The following is a 21,878-nucleotide window of genomic DNA, read 5'->3' on the forward strand; positions in this document are numbered from 1 at the left end:
AAATGGCAAATTTTCTTGGACAAAGTGTTTAAATTTACATAACATTTGCTTTTTACAGCTCAAAAAACAAAGGTAAAAGCCCAGGAGTGGCAATGACTGTATTGTGGACTGCAGATCCTATGTTTTCCTTACGTTAAAACAGTGTTTCTCAACCTTAGCAACTTTAAGACGTGTGGACTTCAACTCCCAGAATTCCCCAGCCAGCTATGCTAGCTGGGGAATTCTGGGAGTTGAAGTCCACACGTCTTAAAGTTGCCAAGGTTGAGAAACACTGTGTTAAAATATGAAAGTGTTTAAGAAGATCACAGCCGACATTTATTTCTGTAATTATTATGGCTTTTCCCCTATCTGACTGATTAGCTTGCTATGATTTCTCTGTGATAACATTTATATACTAAGAGGAATAAAATCTGGTTTAGCTTCACATTGATAGGCTTCATTTTGTGCAACAGAAGATAAAATCCAGACAGTTTTCCAACAAAATAGGAAAGAAGCAAACATTGAGGAACAGTCTGACTTTTTTCTTTAAAAGTGACCCAGATAAATGAGATGTCTCTTACTCGAGGTACAGGAGTTGCTAAAAACATCTAAGGTCCATTCTAGCACAAACAACGTTTTGCTGCACTTCTGAATGAACAATTCTGGTTTGAACAGCATACACACAGTTTGGGTGTCAGCTGACCCTACCTCAAGAAAGAAAAGAAAACACGTGGTTGTGTGCAATGGAGGCAGTTCACATATTCCTGCGGCAAATCTGGGTATCATGAGGGACTGAATAAGCCCCCCATGTGTGTGAGGCTCCCCCAAGTCAAGGACTGAGGTCAGAATAAAGGCTTTGGGCTTCCCCTTTGCTAGGAAAGCCAACTTCAGCACCTCCTTTTGGGATAACTGGACAGGGAAAGCCTAAGATAGCAAAGGAAGGAAGGGGGTGCCTTTTTTGAGGTCATCCATGGGCTCTGAGGACACAGCGCAGCAGGTGAGGCAGATCTGGCCGAGTGACCCCCGTCCACCTCCCGAGAACCTGCAGTCACCAGCAGCGCCACGGTCTCGGAAGGGCAAGCCTGGCAAAGGCATATTGGTGTCCAGCCTGGAAGAAGTGAAACCGGCTTCTTTGGGGCGATTCTCAACAGGGGTCACCCGGCTTCCAGTCTGGGTGTTTTGGGTCCCTGCCCTTCCAACGGGTGAGGGGGAGACCGCGCAGGGGAGAGCGCAGCACATTGCTTGCCACGGCGAGATCCGGCTGCGGTCCTTGGGCCTCAGTCGTGCCTTTTCTGCTCCTGGAACTTGTGTCTCCTGACTGCCCGGGCACTGTCCCTGGGCGGGGAGAAGAAAGGCTTCTGGGCCTGCCAGGGCTTCCGGTCCTTGCGGTCCTTCTCGGGCTTGAGGTGGCCCTTCCCTGTGCCCCGCCCATCCTTGGTGTGCCCCTTTCTCTCGTCAGGCGTGAAGTGCCTTGGCTTCTGCTCCTTTGAGGGGTGGGCGGCTTCGCTGTGTTTGTGGCGATGGGTCTTCCTGTCCTGCTGCTGCTTCTCCTTCCCCTTCCCCTCCCAGCGATGTCTCCTGTCCCGTGGGGGCTTCTTCCCTTCCTCCTCCTCCTGGGCCTTGTGCCCTTTCCAGCCTTTGCCCTTGGAAGGCACCTCTCGCCTCCCTTTCTCCTGGCTCCTCCGGGGGCCTGCCTTGGTTACTGGCTCCTCCTCCTCCTCCTCCTCCTCCTTCTCCTCTATTTCGGCCTCCTCCTCTGCTGCCTCTGCCTCTTCCTCTTCGGCTTCTACTCTTTCTGTCTTTTCTTCCCCATCCACTTCTGAAGGGGCCTCCTCTTCTTCCTCTTCTTCCAAAGGTTCCTCCTCCTCTATTTCAGGAGGTTCATCTATGTCCGACCAGTCAAACCATCGTTCGTAAAACCACAGCTCCTCCTGGAAAGGAAAGGAAGATGCAACAGTTTTCAACGTGATACCGTGACTTAAGAAGCCCTGGCCTGAGATAGTTTAACTTTAGGGGTAACACAACAGGACCCTTCATGTGCTCTTGAGTCCTACTGGAGCCACTTACAGGTAGTCCTCACTTAACGACCACAATTGAGACTGGAATTCCGGCTGCTAAGTGAAGCAGTCATTAAGCAAATCCAACCCAATTTTACGACCTTTCTTGTGGCAGTCGTTAAGTGAATCACCACGGGTGTTAAGTGAACTATGTGGTTGTTGAGTGAATCACACGGTTCCCCATTGATTTTGCTTGCCAGAAGCCAGCCGGGAAGGTCAAAAATGGTGATCAAGGGACCACGGGATGCTGCAATGGTCATAAATACGAACCGGTTGCCAAGCACCCAAATTGTGATCATGTGACTGTGGGGAATGCTGCAATGGTCATAAGTGTGAGGACCAGTTGTAAGTTGATTTTTCAGCACTGTCGTAAGTCTGAACCATCACTAAACTAATTCCTGTTAAGCGAGGACTACCTGTAGTCCAGCATTCTGTTTCCTACAGTGGCCAGCCCAATGCTTCTGGAAAAGTCACAGGCAGGAATTGATGAAAATCTGCCTATTCAAAAAGCACTGTCCTACTGAAAACTGACGGTGAAAAGCAACAACTTGTACTTGATGCTGACATGCTACTGCTGGAACATGGAGGGTTCTGTAAGTTCACTGTTACTTCAGTAGCACATGCTGATGAAGGTGGGCAGGACTGTGGGCAAAACAGGCCCAAGGGAGACCTCAGCATTCTCAGGAAAATTCCTACCTTTTAAGGGTAGGGAAAAAAAGACAGAGAGAGAGACGGAGAAAAAAAGGTAAGTGAGGACTCCCCATTACAAAACAACCCAGTCGGAAATGAACATGATCTGTGATCCAAGAGAGCTGGGTTTCTCTTAGGCAATTCCAAGGACTATTTGTATGGGAGCAGAACACAAGCCGGGGAAGTTTCTTGTCAGAAATCCTGGAAAATTGTTCCCAATCAGGGCAACAGATAATAGGGAGCTATTTGGACCAGTCTATGGGGACAGTCCAGAGCAGCGTTTCTCAACCTCCATAACTTTAAGCCATGCAGACTTCAACATCCAGAATTCCTCACTCAGCATGCTGGCTAGGGAATTCTGGGAGTTGAAGTCCATGTATTTTAAAGTTGCCAAGGTTGAGAAATACCGGGCTAGAGCCTGCCTCCTGATGGGTAGGTTGGAATTCACTGACTAAAAATCTTACTAGAAGCCCTGCATATTACACCCGTTTGTTGTAGGTCCCTTTTGTTAAGACTTTTCTTTAAAACCATTTGAAACTAGCAGCCAACACCACAACTTGAGGTGGTGAATTCAGCAGGTTGGGTTTTGCGTACTTTCTTTACTCTCTCTAGAGCTCCTCAATTTTATTCAACAGCCCCAGTGATTTTAGAAAGGGATCCCTGGCCTGGGGAAGAAACGTAACATGGATAAAAATGGGACCAGGCAGGAAAATCTGGCCTCCCCAAACTATCCTTTAGAATAAGCTATTTCAGTAGCTTTACTAGTAACATTTCTGGAACTGGTTCAAGCCTTTTGAAGGTTTTTGCCTTTCTTGATTTAAGAACATAAAAGCAATTGTAGCTGTTTGGATGCATCTGAAAAAAAGACAAGAATTGATAAATCCACTCCTATCAGTGCGACACAACTGAATACCAGGCTTGCCTGCCCCCAGTGCAATGGCCTTCTGGAAAACATTAAAAACTGAATTATTCCAGGGGGACTTTGATGGTTAATGTTGTTTTGCTGGGGTTGCCTGATTTTTAATTGTGTGTTTTCTGTTATCTTACGTTATCAGATGACATTCAGGGACCTATTAAAGAGTTGGTTTTGTCCCAGCCTTTGGATGCTTGAGCCCGTTGGATTTTGAGGGGGGTGGTATTTGCTTAGAGTTGTTGGGGGTCAGGTGATATCTAAATTGAATAGATGGATGGATGGATGGATGGATGTTAGGTGTGCAGTGATGGTGATCATAATTTAATTTGATACAGAAATGGTATATAAACAAATACCATTTTATGTTTTAATTTTGTGATGGTGGCAGTGTTAGATTTGTTGTGTGTGCTTTAATATTTATATATTTATGTTACACTATGATTGCTTTTTAAAAGATGCTGAGGCCTTAGAAAGAGTACAGAGAAGAGCAACAAAAATGATAAGGGGTCTGGAGGCTAAATCCTATGAAGAACGGCTAAGGGAACTAGGTATGTTTAGCTTAACGAAGAGAAGACTGAGGGCAGACATGATAGCAGTCTTCCAGTACTTGAAGGGCTGCCCCAGGGAAGAGGGCATCGATGTATTCTCCATAGCTCTTGAGGGTAGGACAAGAAGCAATGGGTGGAAGCTCGTCAGAGGGAGATCCAACCTGGAAATAAGGAGGAATTTCCTGACAGTGAGAACTATTAAGCAGTGGAACAGCTTGCCTCCTGGAGTTGTGGGTGCTCCATTGCTGGAGGTTTTCAAGAAAAGATTGGACAACCCTTTGTCTGAAATGGTATGAGGAGTCCTGCCTTGGGCAGCGGGTTGGACTAGAAGACCTCCAAGGTCCCTTCCAACCCTATGATTCTATCATTTTAATGTGAGTTGGTGGCCTATAAATTCAATCAGTCAACCCCTTTATTATGGTCAACCAAAATGGTTGGGGACAGAGTCCAACAGCTGCCAAGCTTGGATACCAACTGTCATTCTTGATTATGAACATGTAGACATGGTTTACACAACAAACTAACTATTTCCTTGGTTTTTGCTTAGCATCTTGTAGAAACCCATTGGTTCTGGCTTATTCTAAGGTTAAGCTAAAACATCATCTGGTTCAGCGTGTAATGCAGTCATGCTCTCAGTTGAATAATAGATATCTGGCCTCTGTTTTGTTCTCACTGGTTCATCCTTTTCCCAGGGAATTCTGTTAGGGAGAATCACAACTTGGGCTCCCCCAATACCGGCTGGGGCCTGCTATGCCAGGTAGTTGCCAAATCTAGAACATCCCTTCTTGAGGGACGGGAGTATGTATCTTATGTCATGCTGAAAAATGTAAGAATCAGAAAAGGAAAAGCTGCACCAATGTTTGTCAAAAGATTTATGAACTTGCAGCTCATAGGTTTTGCTGGTTTCATTTTATGGATTTCTGCTAGAAAAACACACCTACAGTTTATGTATTTAAACCTAAGCTTGAGTTTTTAAAGTGGGTTTTGTCTGATGAAATGAGTTTTCTTGGATTCTTTCATGGGAACGCCACTGTGGACTGCTTTCCCCTTCCCCACTTTTAACTCACCTGATCCCCAGCGCTGCCTTCTTGTGTGGTCCAGGCGCTCAGCTCTGCCTCAAGAACAGCCCCACCATATTCTATTACCTCTGTAAAAAGGATGAGAGGGTGAATGAGCTCCTACATTAAAATTAATTTTTTCTGCATATATGGTGCTTGAGCTCAAGACGTGGTCAGGAGGAGACAACTTGAGGATCCTCAAGACAGCTTGAGGATGGAACTCTGGAAGATCCAAAGATATGGTGGCAGTGGGGTAGCCTAATAATTTTAGTTGCTGGAATTTTACTCAACCATGTTCTATCTTTAATTGCAATGTTCAAAAGTAGGTTCAAATCATAAGAAACCTTAGAAAAAAGTATTTGCGGGGCATCTTTGGCACCTCCTCCTCAACATCACCCCTTCTAAGTATTTTTAAAATGCAAATATCCTTCCCCATTGTGCTCAAAAGGGCGCCAGGTTTTTGATCCAAGTCTTGCAGTTTGAGTTTCATGATTAACTGGCAGTGAGATGAATTCAGGGTGTCAAGGTCAGGCTCAAGAACTAGGAACTTGGTGTTCTGTATCTGTCTGGTCACAAACGCTGAGCTCCACCAGGAGACAAAAGCCCAATTGTGCTATTGTTACACATTCTACTTGCCAGCTTAGGGTTTTGTTTTTTACCACAGGGCATGATCTCCAATGTGAGGCAGCAGCTAGATGAGGCTTGAAGGGGGGACTTTGCCAAGAGCTTGATCCTAGGAGAAAGGACTCTTCTCTCTTACCTTGAACCACCTGACAGCTCACACTGAGGAGAGCAAGGAAGGATGCAACGAGAATGCATTTGTTCAAAGACAGTCCTTCCCAAGGAAGCGTGTCCTTAGCAGCCCGGCTTTCTGTTTTTCGCTTCACAGAGACAGTCCTCGGTGCTTCAAGGAGAGAAAAGGGAGGGCATTAGCACAGCAGGTTGGCTCCCCCACCATAAAGGCCTTTGCTACCACTCCTGAGTGTTTTGAGGGCGATGTTTGCAATAAAAACAGGATAGAAGTTCAATACCCCCTTTCCCTCCATGGCCAACCCAAAGCTTTTGAGAAGCCCATGTGCAGAGGGTGAAGACAGCCACCCTCTGCTGCTCTTTGGGTCAGATGGAGTGAGACTGTTCTGATGGAGACTGCCTCTGAACATGGGGGCTCTACTTTTCTATTTATTTTAGCTGCCATTGTTTAAGATATTTACCGCCTGTTGTGCCATGAATCTTCAGAAGATGTTAAACATTAACATATTTTATGCAATTTAAAAACAATACAGTAAAAGATACCAAGGGGATTTGTAGCAGATCAGTGAAGGACTTAACGGCTGCATTAGTAAAGCCTGCTAACCTTGTTATGTGCTAACTCTCATTAGGGCTTTTTGTGGTTTAGTGTGTTGTGTGTGCACAGACCATACAGTATACTGTGCAAATCCAGAAAACGGGATAACCCCATAACCAAGTCAAGCCTACTGTGTGAATCAAGCCACAAAATAGTAAGGAGACTGAAAAAGCTTAAAACATATACAAATATAATCTGATGGCATGAAGGGCAGAGCACACAGTGCAACAGAGTACAATAATGAGGTATCAAATGTCAAGGTGAATAAGAAAATGTTCACCATACACTTCAAAAGTAAGACAGTTCCTGCAGATTTTATTTGCACGGTGAGGGTGTTCCAGACTGGGACCATGATGAAAAAGGTCTTTCTTGTGGATACCGACATCCACAGGAAGTGGCATAAAACAGGAGAGCTTCCACTGGTGATTCCGAGGGCCAGGCAGTTCTATTTGGGAGAAGTTCTTAGGTCTTAAGTTGTTCAGGTTGAATAGATTAATAAGGTGAACTTCCCTCGAGTCAAGCTCGACTTCTGGCAACTTCATGGATACGTCCATTTACTTTTCTTTGCAATGGCAGCAGCCAGATAAAGCTAAGCAGAGTCAGACCCACTCAGTAACTGGGTGGGAGGCCTGCAGGAAATCTTAGGGTTTGAAGGCTAGATTAGGAAGCCAAAAATTAAAACGGAAGAAGACAACAGTAAACCACTTCGGTATTGTTGCCAAGAAAGCTACACGGAATTTAATGCAAAGGAGACTTCACTTTTTGCACAACCTGAGCAAGTAATTTCTTGATCACTCCTGAGTGTAATATCTAATCATTCTGATTACGAAAAAGATAGAGAAACCTGTCTCTCTCTATATATATATATCACACACCATTTTATAAAGCTTCTCTCTCTCGATCATCAATACTCATCTTTGTCCCCCTCTCCTACAAATCAATCTTCCCAACTAAGGCATCCTGCAGATGTTTAGACTTCAACTCCCAGAATTCCTGCCCATGATGAAAACTGCTGAGAATTCTGGGAGTTCCCCCCATGTCTGGAAGTTACCCAGACCAGGAAAAACGGCTCTAAACCAAAAAGCACTGTGGACGGAGGCCCCACTGCACAAGAAAAATGGGTTGGACATTCGCTTCCTCTCACGCCATTGGGATGTCCATGGGATCTCCAACACGATGCTCAACTGGCTCAGAGAAAGTCATACCTGCTAGGTGTGGTTTCTCAGCTGCCCTTTCTGCCCGTACTGCCTTTTCAACTTGTGGTGACTTTTCGACTCTTGGCACTTTCTCTGCCACCTTTTCCAGTGCTGGTGGCTTTTCTACCCGTTGGGCTCTGTCAGCCACCTTTTCAGCCCTCAGGACTTTTTCTGCAACTTGCTCAGCCCGAGGCAATTTTGCAGGGGCCATTTCGGGCAACAGATGCTTCTCTGCCTCTGGTGATTTCTTAGGAAGCACAGATGGTGTGGCTTCAGTCATACTATCCACAAACTCATCAAGATCTTGCTCAGCAATGTGGAGCTTGTTTTTTTCCTCCTCCTCTATCCCCTGAAAGAGAACAGTATCGATGGTTTACTACTTTTGAGTAGCCCTACCTTAGCTGTAAATTTGCCTATAATTTTTCTGGCCTCTTTAAAAACATCCCTTACCTTCCTTTTCTTGTTATTTCCATCTATTTCTAAACATCTTTGAAGAACCTTTTTCATTCAACATTGGAAGTCTTCATTCAGTTGCTGTATACCCTTCCAGTCATCTTCCTCTATCATAATAAAGCCGCTTGGATTTTTTTCATTTTTGAAATGATGGGAATATTTTCCCATTTTTCCCATGTCTCTTATCTCTTCCCATAGCTCCTCAGACATTTTCACATAAGTATCAGAATACTTATTATCTCATGTTTTGGATGAATCCCAATCAGCTCCACCCACTGAACCATAAACTAATCAAGCACTGGCTGGATTTGCATATCTTACTGAGCCATAAACCAGACAGTCACATTTTGGCTTAGAGTTGCATGAACTCAATTAGAGAGTCACCCAGCTTTATGGCTGAGAATGCATTTGAACCCTTGTATTTCTAGAGTGTGAGAGTGCCTTGGACTGCAAGAAGATCAAACCAGTCCATCCTCCAGGAAATAAAGCCAGACTGCTCACTTGAGGGAATGATATTAAAGGCCAAACTGAAATATTTTGGCTACATAATGAGAAGACAGGACACCCTGGAGAAGATGCTGATGCTAGGGAGAGTGGAGGGCAAAAGGAAGAGGGGCTGACCAAGGGCAAGGTGGATGGATGATATTCTAGAGGTGACGGACTCGTCCCTGGGGGAGCTGGGGGCGCTGACGACCGAGAGGAAGCTCTGGCGTGGGCTGGTCCACGAAGTCACAAAGAGTTGGAAGCGACTGAACGAATAAACAACAACAATGTCTAGACCTGATCCACAATCCAGTTCTGCACAGTTTCTTTCAGTGGGGAAAATAACAGAGATTTACTTTAATGGGTACATGTGATAGAATTTATTAATGCTACGTACTGTATTGTTACAGAACAAAGCAATCTACATGAGAGACTCAGAGAAGGTCAAGCTTTTGTTAAGCATTTTCAAATTCAAGGAGCCAAGGAATAGGGGTTTTTTTTTTTGGTATATTAGGGGCTTACACAATAAGATTCTTTTTGTGTGAGTTTGCTCATGGGTCTGCTTCACTGGAATTCCAGTGGCCTTGGCTGCTTTTCTGTCTCAGATAAAATTCTCTGCATTGTGAGTTCTCCTCTATTTAGACTGCCTAGCATTGTAAGAATTAAACTCTAGGGATTGCGACCACTACCAAGCCCAATATTTAAAATCAGATCAATCAATTACCTATCAGCTCCTGTTACACTGACTGTTGTACTCAGCCAAAGTCCTATGTTTAACTCAACAATCCAGATTCAGGAAATCTGGATCACCAAGTAAAATGCACCATGAGAGTTTACTCTTTGTTACCTAATTTATTGTAGCAGTAGAAAAAAATACATACATTTGAAACTCATGAGGTTCCCTGTCTATTTGACTTTTTACTATTGGACAAGTCATTCTCTCTCAAACTTCCCACAGCAAGTACCTTTACAAAACGCTTTAAATGTTCATGAAGATACACCCAGTAACATTTCAAAAAGAGACAAAGAAGTGCATTCTCAAGATTTCTATGACCAGTACAAGAAGAAGGACAAAGTTGCAAGTGACTTGGTCAAATAGCTGTGGCTGGTCAGCATGTGTCCAACAGCACTCGGCTCTGCAGTACTGTTTGTCCTTAGCTGGCCTGCAGTGGACATTTGTGAGCAAACCTGGCAACAATATTTGGACAAGCTGCCAATTGTCCCTGTCTTCTTCAGAAGCTCAGGGAGATGGTTCTGAACCAAATGCAGCTGATGAACTTGTGCTGTCCTGCAGTTCAGAAACGCTGGGAAGGACAGCTGCTATGAAAAGATACCAGCCGAGTCCCATGTCTTAGCAAGAGGTAAAATTCCTTCTCCTTGCTGTCATACCTATTTCCCATCTGTTTTATGAGTATATTTGCCCATTCCAAAAATGGTACAATAATCATCCTCTTTGGAGACCAATACCAGGAGTTGGAGGGGAACATATTTCTAGCAGAAGAAAGATTCAAGGCTCCACAGTTGCTTTTTCTTCTAAATAAAAGTGACCTGTTTAAATCCTACTCTTTTAAAAATGTGAATAATGTTACCATGCAATAGGTTACAGGACGGTAGGAGAAACATCTTGAATGAGCACTTCATAACGAAGCCAATTACTTCAAATAGTGGCAGTCTGTCTCTCAGTGGTGATCTTTGAGCAGAACAAACAGCTTCCTCCAGAAGCACATAGAGAATTTGCATCCTAGAGAGAACTCATCCACATGCTAATGAGGCATGCTGATTTGCTGGGACCTCCAACAAGCTGGAGAGCAGGACAAGGCCCAGAACTCTTGGCTCAATTGAGATTTGAACTTGAGCTTCTTTAAGTCTTAGTTAGTCCAGCATTCTAACCACTATACCACACAGGGGGTGTGGTGGTACTGATGGTGTTCCAAGTCATAAGAAGTGTAACTTCAATACAAAAAAAACAAAAGCGGGGGGGAGCTCTTACAGCCTGACACTCCAATGAATCATGGCCATCAGATTGAGCTAGAGGGATGAATGTTATGATCCACCATGTTCCTAAATTACTGGCTGGGCCAACACGTCACATCCTATGGCCAAATATATTGTCCTAGCAGTGCTGAGTCCTTCTTCAAGGTCTAAATGCTATTCCTTCCCTTTCTGGCTCAGATTCTTACTCTGGAGAGTTACCTGAAGGCTTAGAGACAGACATGCCTTGTGAAGCTACTTTCTGAAACATGCCTCAATGCTCAGCTACTTACGTTTGCACTGCTGCTCACTTCTTCTTGACTTGCAGGTATCTTGGCATCTGTTAAAACACACCCATCCCTGCATTTATTCATGGTTTTCATTTATTGTACTTATATCCCACTTCCTCTTTGGGAGTCCAGAGCAATTTTCATTGCTTTCCTTCATGGAAGCATGAAGATGCCCTTTTTTTTGTACCCCCTCATAAACTATCATTGGCACACTGATTTAGATTATCCTTGGGTTTTGGGATCTCTCCTAGAGTGGCAAACAGTAGGTAAGTAAAGGTTTCCCTTGACATTAAGTCCAGTCGTGTCCGACTCTAGGGGGCGGTGGTCATCTCCGTTTCAAAGCCGAAGAGCTGGCGTTTGTCTGTAGACACTTCCCTGGTCACGTGGCCAGCATGACTACACGGAACACCGTTACCTGCCCGCCGAAGCGGTACCTATTAATCTACTCACATTTGCATGTTTTCGAACTGCTAGGTTGGCAGGAGCTGGGACTAGCAACGGGAGCTCACCCCGTCACGCGGATTCAAACCGCCGACCTTCCGATCGGCAAGCTCAGCAGCTCAGCGGTTTAACCCGCAGCGCCACCACGTCTGCCCATTAATAATCCTATTGCACTAAATAGACTTACTTTTGCATAAGACAACAGTATTTACAGAATACACTTCAAAAAAAAACTTACATGAATGTCTTAAAATAACATTTAAAAAGGTAAAGTCTCCTTTCTGAGTGAAGTTGGTGATTTTCTGATGGTTTCATGGAAACTTCCACATAGTTTACTTAGTAACAATACAGATATAGTTTACCACTGCTTTCTTCCAGGATGAGTTCTCACTATCCAGACTAGCTTATTGCTTCCCAGTGCTCTCCAATCAAAGTATTACCCAAGTCCAAACCTGTTTGGCTTTCTAAGATCAGTCAATCTTAACAAGGTGCTGCCATCTAGCTGGGCAATAAAATATAAAAACATTCACAGAAGGATGACACATATAATTCACTTTGTTTTTAGACATGACTGCCATTGCTTATGAGCCAAAGTGGCCCAAATCCCACACCAGCAGGATAGCCTAAGTACAAAACTCCAAGCTACTAAAAGAAACCATTAGTAAGAGGCAGGAAACTCAGCCCAACAGCAAGTGTGGGTGAGATTTCAAGTGAAAGGTCTAAACTCTCAGATTTTGGCTGTTTATTTTTTTATGGTTGGCTTTTGGCCCTGCCCAATGATGCTCAATATCTGAAAAATCTGCTGGCTCCTGTTCTAACTAAATACATTTGACAATTAAGTTTACCTTAGCAGGCATGCTGAAACAACAAAAACCTCAAATCACATGCTGAATGCTCTCCTACCTTTTTTATTGTCTTTCAGATGATTCTGAATGCCTTCCTTCTGGGTGGGAAGCTCTTTCACAAAATCTGGGCATTCCTCACTTTGTTCCAACAGCTCACAAGGACCTGTTGCCATATCACCTCCTTGGTATTCTGCCTAAGCAGATGGAAAAATAAGACCTAGACCTTTTAGCACCATTTAGATCTGGTATTTTAATGCCAACTATATACAGTTTTGCTCATCTTAAAAAATCCAAAGATGACGTGCAGCCATAGATTGGATGGCTTGGGTTTCCAACCATTCATGGGAAGATAGCAGCAACACAATACTGATTTTTGAGAGATTGGGAATGGAGAGTCTGCCCCAGATGATGGAACTGCAGAAATGGGAAACAGAGGCAAGATGGGTAGCTTTTATTTATATAAATACATTATATTATTTATTTAAATTTATATTTAATCAATTTATATAGATAATCTGATTAGCTGAAGTCTTGATCGAGGAGCCAAAAGACATGGTACGATTGATTGGGTGGAAATAGACCAAAGCAAGATGGTTTTTGAGAAGATATTTTGTTCTAGCTTGCTGCTATCCACTCTTGCATGTTCCTATGTTATTTTTTTTTAAAGGAACAATAAATGAACTTTGTGCGTTGACTGTTTCCTTTTTCTTCCATTTCTTTATCTCTTTATTCAAAATCTAGAATTCCGTTTGAAGGAAGTAGAACATCGAGGCCTTGGAGCAGAACTCTCTCAGGTCTTTAAATAGCAATTGAGTTTCCCTGACTAGAAATGCTTCATTCACACTTGGATACATAAAACCGGAGCCTCGCCTGCACAGTCATCCTTAAAGCCCTGCAACAGTTTTCTAAGAATAGGGATATGAAACCTAGTATGCTGGACCGCTTCCAATCTGGGAAATGCCATTCTGATTTGGCGATCTACCAAAACATTAACCAGCCTAGCACAGTTTAGTAAGGATGAGGCCGGTTTTCTCTTTTTCAACATTTAAGCTATACAGTGCAGGTGAATGCAGACAGCTTTTGTACTAAGCTCCAGACTAGAGAATAGGTTCCAAGCTTGCAGATGTACCAGGAGGTAGGCTGTGACCCAGGATCTCAACAGACTGATAGGCTCCATCCCCAGGGCCATGCCACTCCACATTTGCTAAGGCCCAGCAATCCAACTTAAAACAGAAAATATCCCTGTGTTCTAAAAATAGTAGCCACCTTATGCATCTGGGAAGGTTCTAGTAGAAAAATCCTATCTTAAAAACTTTGTGTAAGCTGAGGAAGCATATTTCTTAGGTAGACTAAGTTAGTCCTGCAGTTTCTTAAAAAAATAAAAGTGGAAGCCTGGCCATGCTTGGTCTACACAAGCATGCACTCCCTGCTGATCAGAGTCTATGCAGAACAACCGTGGCATGTATTTCTCTAGTCCCAGTAGCTGAAGGAAACTCAATTTTGTTATTTATAAAAATAATGAAAGGCGGGATAGAAAATAAATAAATTTATGCCTCTCTGCGTGAGTTCACAGAATGCCAACTCTACAGATACAGCTGTGTTTCTGTCACCAGGACTGATAAAATTTTCTGATCACCCAGAACCCCAGAGGTACAAATAAATCGCTGTACCTACCTCCCAGGCACAGGATGATTAGGAGCTGACAAGTTTGGAGAAGTGAATCATTAGTACAACTTCTGCTTTTGAAGGCTGGGAATTTTGCAGCATTTGTACACTAACTAGGAATTACCCTACCTCACCTAAACAGTAAGTCGATAGATCCCCTTTCCACTTACCTATTTTCACTGAAGGGAAATAGGCAAGACCAGTCATGTTACCCTGTTTGGATTTGGAAACAAGTATTGGGAAAGATTTGTTGCAGTTCTGATATTAGAACGACTCTGATCATATCTGAATTATACTGATTGGACCTAGACAAGGCCAGAACACTATATCATACAGAGATGCGGTAATGCACCTCTTCTGTCTACTGGTAATTCTGCTATGCTTCTACATTTTCTTTTATTAGGAATGACCAATTGCTCCCACTGTGGAGACCTGAAGGAATAACTTACCCTCAAGTGAAGCAATTGGAAAGTGGCACAGGAAGAACACTAATCCTGCAGAACCATGAGCAGGTAGAGATGAAAGCAGCAGCAGGATGTGTGAATGTTTAACCACAGATATAAGTGTCTGTAAATGTTTAACCATATTAAACTTCCTCCAATTATTTAAAAACTAAACCACAAAAAGAGCTATTGCAGCGAAAAACATTTTTTAGCAAGTCTTGACATGTTTGCAAAGATCAAAAATCATATTGCTTTCTTGATCAAGCTTCTAGGATCTCTCCCAATGCATACATGCATGTATGCTAGGGTGGAGGGGGTAGGGGTTGTGGTCCCACAGATACTCTTCAAAATTAAAATGTAATTTAATTGTTAATGGGCTCAGATATATCTCCGGCTGGTGATGCAGAAGATGCAGAAGGAGAGGAGTTAGAACTGAGGAAAGGAAGGGGGAGGAAGGGACTTCTGCATGGGGATAGTTCGTAGTTCGGTGAGGATATCTTAGTAAATAGTATGCAGAGCTGTAGTTTTGTCTCAGAAAACAGAGTTGATGTGCAGAGTTGATCGCAGGTTCAATTCCCAGTGAAAAGGAACTCAGGTGTCAGAGCTAAAAAAGGGTATCAGAAAGCAGCTGCCAGCCAGCTAGATGTTGATAATCTGCTTCAGCATAAGACATGTTTGTTTGTATGTTTATTGAATTTCTTGAATTTCTCCACCGCCCATCTCGTGCAATGATGACTCTGGGCAGTTTACAGTGAATAAAAGAATGATTCATTATAAAATACAGCTTTGGGGAGAGCTCACAGCTAGTGGTACAGTATGTGTTTTGTCCTCAGATAATCCCAAAACAGGCTAGAAAGGCTTTTCCTGAATATCTGCTGGTAAGAGGACATTATATAGTAGCACAACTGAGTTTGCACACACAAACCCTCCTTTCTTTCAGCAGTATAATCTGGGAGAACAGAACAGGTTTGTCGCTGTGTTTAACCCCTGGAAGTCAGAACAGCTGGTCTGTTGCATCTTGCCCAAAATATAGCTGTTATTCCACTTGGTGTTCTACCCACTGCATCAGCGATGCTCTGCAGTTTTCTAGAATATCAAGGAAAGATCATTTCTATTCTACTAGCTGAGGTCTTTCAAAACTAGAGAACACAGTCTACAGAAGTAAGTGAAATACAATTCAATTTCAGTTTAATTTGAAATACGTAAGTAAACACACACACACACACACACACTTTATAAGAGCCAATGTGAGTGTAGTGGTTACAGTGATGGCCTAGGACAGTGTTTCTCAATCTTGGCATCTTCAAGATATGTGGACTTCAACTTCAGCATGGCTGGCTGGGGAATTCTGGGAGCTGAAGTCCGCACGTCTTAAAGTTGCTAAGGTTGAGAAACACTGGATTAAGAGCAGGAAGACCCAGGTTCTAGTCCTCTCTTAGTCATGAAAACTGGAAAATTCTGTCTATCAACCCACCCTGGACAAAAATGATAGATTACAGTCCATAAACTTTAATGAAGAGGTTTCATCCTATAGTGGACTGATATAGCTAAGCATATTTATTTATTTGTCACATATCTACTTATATATAATTTTCCATCCTTTTAACTGAAGTTTATCTGCTTTATTTGGGGTGTCATTATTTTCTTTTAAAGAATTTTAGGGCACTCCTACAGATTTTGCATGCTTCTAATTTGCTGTAATACCTTGGAAATGTTTTCTAAGCTGGCCTGAGAATTCAGATTGAAAGATGGGATATAAATCCTTCAAATAAATTAACATTAAATTAACAAAACAGATAACTTTCCTCTCCTCCGTGCCAGAGATTGTGTTGAGGAAAAAAAATACATAAAAATACACTTTATTTTTATGTATTTACTGAAACAAAATACAGTATTTAGCTAATGCTCTAAATAAAAACTTGGAGCAAAACATCTGATTTTTTAAGGCATGATGATGTTTTACACATGCCCAGGGTAGAACTCTGGCAAACCTCTAACATGAGGTGGTTCCAGACTGAGGAAACAGCCAATGAGAATATTTCTGTCCTTTGGATTGGAGGGTCTTCAGAGACTTCTAGCAGCGTAGTTGAGCTTAGTTTAGCATAGAGCCAGTTTGGCTTAGTGGTTAAGGTGCAAGGCTAGACACTAGGAGTCTGTGAGTTCTAGTCCTGCCTTAGGCATGAAAGCCGGCTGGGTGACCTTGGGCCAGTCCCTCTCTCTCAGATCAACCCACCTCACAGGGTTGCTGTTGTGGGAAAATAGGAGAAGGAAGGAGTATTAGGTATGTTCGCCGCCTTGACTTATTTATAAAAATAATAAAGGTGGGGTAGAAAATTAAGTAATTAATAGTGTAGCTCATATACAGATATTCTCTTATTTAGTTTACTGTATCCATAGACACCAAAAATTAGGGACTTTATATTTGCAGAAGCAGACAGATTAGAGTGGAGTATCATGGAGAAGAAACAGGATGAGTTTCAGGTTTGAGGAGGCTCCTCTTGAGGATTCCCAGGGACTGGATCTAATTGCTTGTTAACATTGCTATAATGGTCTGGAATGATGCTTAGTTGGCAGCATCTTCTGTGAGAAATTAGTGATTAGATCCAGTTTGGAGCATTGGGTTGGAAATTTTTTGGGAGGGAAGCCCCATCTCACCTCAGCAGGACCAGGGCATCAGTCTTACAGGGACTGGTAGAAGACAAAGAAGAGGGACTGTGTGTCTCTGTGCGTGTGGGGCATGTATAACCCTCCTTGCAGTTCCTGGTTGGAGCAAACAAATCTCAGTGGTTTCAAGAGCACAGACTGAGTCCTGCTGATCCTCTCCTCATCCAAGATCCTTCTCACAAATATAAGACCTGCCCACCATCTAAGAACTGCAGTGCACATACAGCCATGCATTGCTATATTGCCAATTCGAATATATGTCTCAACTGCTGGGAACCTTATGCAATTCAGTTTCTATGAACAGAAATGTCACACCACCATATATGAGAATCCTATACTGGTAGACAATAGGATTTTGGAAATAACAGAGGGACCCTTTACAAAGCACCTCTTTTCAAATCAGTTGAAATCAGGCTGCTTTGTCAACGTGGGTCTCTCTGCAGGGACACCTATGTGCACCCGAGCTACAATCAGTAGCTTCCCAGGTTACACTCAGGAAACAGCCACGTGAACCTGGAAAAAGATACAGCTGTTTTGATTCAAAAAGTGGGGCTCTGTAGGCACTTTTGCATATGGCAACAATGGCTTTCAAAGGATTTGCACAGTCCTAGTGGACAATGGATCTCTACAGAAAGACATATAGTGTCCCAGCAAGGATCCCTGCTACATACAAGTCCATGCACTTGCCATAACAACAACAGCTTTTGCTACTAAATAAGAGTAAAATACTACCTGCCCTTTCTCCAAATCCATTAACTGGTTTGCAAACTGGCAGACAATTCTCTTCCCATTCCCTCCCGATCTGTTAGCTGCTGTTAACTTTTATTTACAAGGGATAGCCCACGAAACACCTGTGATTAGTTCATTTCAATAAAAAAAGAAAATACCTTTCCACCTTCATGCCTGGGTTTAATTTCTTCTATATACCAGCAAATGGCAGCTCCCAGGGAGCTGAAGTGGGGCTTTTCAGCGGCTGCTGCTGACTCAACATCAAAGAGTCATCCATAAATAGTTTCCTTTCCTATCCAGGCAAAACCATGCAAGGCAGCTGAATTGGACTACAGCCGAACATGGCTCCGTCAACCCCAGGGACAGCAGAACGAGCATGCAGATCCACACGGCCATCGGTAGCTGTGGCTCTGAGGTTTTGTTAAAACCCACATGCATATGTACATGTACCTTTTCAAAGCCAGAACCCCAAATATTAGATGCAGATGCACATCCACTGCATACCAGGATTCAAATTGCACCGTCTGGTCTTCAACTTGTCGTCTGGATTAGTTGTGTTCTTCTTCTCCTTCTTCAATCCATTCGGCTGTAATATACAGCAACAGGTGTTGGATCCTTTCCGAAGAAAGTATCAGCCAATCAAGGAGACATTGCTGCTGTTTCCTTCGTAAAAGACAAGGAGGTTGTCTTGCCCTTTGGGGATAATGACAGAAGGAAGAAATAATTATGTACAAGACAGGGTCAGTGCTACTTATGGCGACCATCTCAGGATCTGCTTCTCAATTAATGCATTCAAAAGGGAAAAAGATGATTGTTGTTGTTGTTGTTGTATTTTTAAGCTCAGGGAAGGGTCACTTGCCAAACTTTCTACCTCTCTCCATAGTCATCAAAGCTAAAATCAAAGAAATAATATTTTGATCTAGTAAAACACGTGAATCCAAGACACTGGGGCTTGTAAACCATGTTTTCTTTAAAGCCAACTCAGAAAAGCCTGGAGGGATCCAGAGGCTGATCTCCAATTGATCTTCAGGACCTAAATAGCAACATCCTACCCTAAGTGGAATGACTTCTTGGTAGTCAGTCCAAGGAAGAGGAAAAGGATCTCTTAGAAGGGGCCTATTCTTAAGAGGACAAACAGATCATTAGTACTCAGGCTAAACCTGGGGCAGTTCTTTGATGGAGGCATGAACTGGTGAGTGACGGATGCGCTGACTGCATGGTGATTTGCCTGCCTGGGGAGAAGATTATGGTTATCACACACTGGTCGGAAGGATTGGGAAGCAGCCAGCATCATTAATGATGTGGAGAAAAGTAGTTGTGGGATTCTGAAAGGTGAATGAAGATGGTTGGAGTCAGAATGCTGAACTCCAGGACTGCCAGAGTTCTGTGCTTCTATGCACAGAGCCAGCTAGACAGGCAGATCTGAGCAGCCTTCACACACAGATGAGATGAAGGTGTCAGAATAGTGTTTCTCAGTCTCGGCAGCTTTTAAGATGTGTGGACTTCAACTCCCAAGCTTGGATCTTGTCCAAGCTGTGAAAATTACTGAACAAAGGAAAGCAGTAATGGTAATCCTACTAAATTCATAAAATCGCTGTTATCATGAAGCTGGAAAAGGCCATCTCAGCCACTGAGTCCAGCTCCCTGCTCTGTCTTGGAGTCCACACTAAAGTGTCCATGACAGAAGGCTGTTTGATTGGCCACGTCTAGGCAATCACTCCACCGTCAGACTGCTTTTGCGGTGAGGAAGTTATTCAATGGAATTTATTCCCATTTTGTACTGTGTTCTGCACTGCATGACAGAGGGAAGGACTCATCGCTTTTGGTAGGACATCCCGTGGGTATTTAAAGCAGGCTATCGTATTCCCCCTCAGTCTCTTCTTCTCAGGGCTCAGCACACAAAAGTGGATGGAAATGCTGATCTCTTCTCACAGGACTCGGTTTCTAGCCCATTATCATGCTTCTTGCTCTTCTGTGAACCAGTTCTAGTCTGACCACACCTTCTGAAAGTGTGAACCCTGAACTTGATGCAGCACTTGAGGAAGGATCTGACCAGCCCGGAACAGAGCAGAAGTATTTGTTCCCAGTATCTGGAAATGACGTATTTCTACTGAAGTCGCCTAAAAATCTCTTTGCCTGGCCGAGACCCTTTCCACAAATGCTGGTGTTGAGCAAAGCAAGCGCTCAACTTACGTGCATGGAAGTCGGGTGCAAACTGCCTGCACGCAGCTCCACAGCACGCTGAAGTCACCTTACAGAAATCTGGTGGCAAAAGGCAAAACGTTTCCATTTGCTTTTGTGGCTTAGGGGTAGTTTTATGGACAGAAATGAGATTGGTTTGCTTTTGTGAGATCTCATTCTCCCACCCTTAAAGGTAAAGGTAAGGGTTTCCCCCGCACAGTCGTGTCCAACACTAGGGGGCGGTGCTCATCTCCGTTTCATGGCCGAAGAGCCAGCGCTGTCCGAAGACGCTTCTGCAGTCGTGTGGCCGGCATGACAGGCACGGAATGCTGTTACCATCCCCCCAAAGTGGTCCCCATTTATCTACTCGCATTTGCATGCTTTCGAATTGCTAGGTTGGCAAGAGCTGGGGTGAGTGCGGGAGCTCACTCCGTCATGTGGTGCTTGGGTCTCGAACCGCCGAACTTGCGACCTTCCAGTCAACAAGCCTGGTGTCTTAACCACTGAGCCATCGTGTCCCCCTCTCCCACCCTTACCCTTAAAACTTCCCCAAAGGCAAAAACCAGGCCAAAAAATGTGACCTGTGCCTCTCCCAAGGGGGTCACAGCATCATCAGTTAACTTCCTGTGGCTCTCCAGAAAGTCCAAAGTCTGAGTTGCAGCTTCCAAGTAAGACTTGGGATAGCAAAGGCCTTTTCCCTACTAACCAAGAACTGGCATTTTCCTACAATTTTGAGCAGTTACAGAAATAAAGTATTTGCAAGTACTTTCATCAATATTTACAAATTGAAATGCACTGAGCCTGATAGAAGTCATGGCCAAATTCAAGTTCTGGATCTCTTAGTTATCCTTGTTATATTTAAAATAACTGCAAAAGGTTTTGACTACAGTGCAGTAGGCCTCTCTGGTATGGTCTCGGCAAGGCAGACCTATTTTCAGTAATTTAATAATCAGATAGCACCCCCCACTGGTAGGACTATGTCATTGGCTCTTCCAGTTGATTCCATGGGATCTCAAAGATGCTTAGCATCTGGACAAAATGAGCAGACAGAGAGACCACTTGGTCAGCCTTCTTGACTTTGGTGAGTATCATATTTATAGCAGTTAATTCTAAATTTGTATCTATGCTTAAAAGTGTATACAAATATTATGCAGATCTGTGCTTTTGAGGGCGGGGGATGCATAAATACTTCGAACTCAGCACCCGAGAGGCTGAAACGGCACTAGAACACTGGTTGATCCAGTTCAGAATTGTTTCTTACTGACAGCTGCTTTCCAGGCCTCAGGCAAAGAGGTCTTTTCCGGATTGGATCTGGCACCATCTGTCTCAAAGCACGTGTTCTGCCCTTGAGTTACAGTTCATTCCCTAGCTAGGAGGTATTTCTTTTCTTTTTTCTTTTTTAATTTAAAATCTCCACCACCTAATGGGTGAATTTGGATTCCAGGATCTTCTGGGATGCCACTATTGATCCATCCATTATTACCTACTGATTGTCAGAGTCTCAGGGCAGCAAACTTTCTCACTGCTTTCCACTGGCAATGTGCATAAGTGATCTTGGAATTTTATGCACGGAAAGCACATGGCCTACACTGAGGGACACATGAAATGACTTAACTAAGTGAATCTGTTCCTAGAGCCCAGTATTCTCTATTCTCCAGGGCACAGTCACAAGCTCTATTATTTTTAAAATAATATGTGAAATACATGCATTAGACCTCAGGGGCCAAATACTAAAAGTTAAAAAAAAAGTGTAATTCCTGGTCAGGTTCTTAGACAAGAAAACATTTTTCCAGTCACCTACTACCTGAAAACCTTTTTCAAAGCAGAGGTGATGGGGATGTTCAGATTGCAAAACAGGTGCTTTACCACTGACTCATGAACATACCTGATCAACAGATGAAACTGTCTTTAGACTGTCTGGGTTTAT

The 21,878-nt window shown here is 43.3% G+C and overlaps 1 protein-coding gene across 1 annotated transcript; it reads right to left on the reverse strand.

The window, feature by feature from the left end:
- Positions 1–1,256: 1,256 nt before the first annotated feature.
- On the reverse strand, positions 1,257–18,015 carry JSRP1 (junctional sarcoplasmic reticulum protein 1). Its single transcript, XM_063289204.1, has 7 exons — positions 17,929–18,015; positions 12,328–12,463; positions 10,987–11,033; positions 7,796–8,135; positions 6,006–6,149; positions 5,255–5,334; positions 1,257–1,910 (listed from the first exon to the last, which is right to left on the reverse strand). The coding sequence occupies exons 2-7, from the start codon at positions 12,440–12,442 to the stop codon at positions 1,257–1,259; spliced, it is 1,380 nt and encodes a 459-aa protein (XP_063145274.1). The 5' UTR covers positions 12,443–12,463; positions 17,929–18,015.
- Between the last annotated feature and the right edge of the window lie 3,863 nt (positions 18,016–21,878).

The sequence above is a fragment of the Candoia aspera genome, chromosome 1, assembly GCF_035149785.1.
Source record: "Candoia aspera isolate rCanAsp1 chromosome 1, rCanAsp1.hap2, whole genome shotgun sequence".
Lineage (NCBI taxonomy): Eukaryota > Metazoa > Chordata > Lepidosauria > Squamata > Boidae > Candoia > Candoia aspera.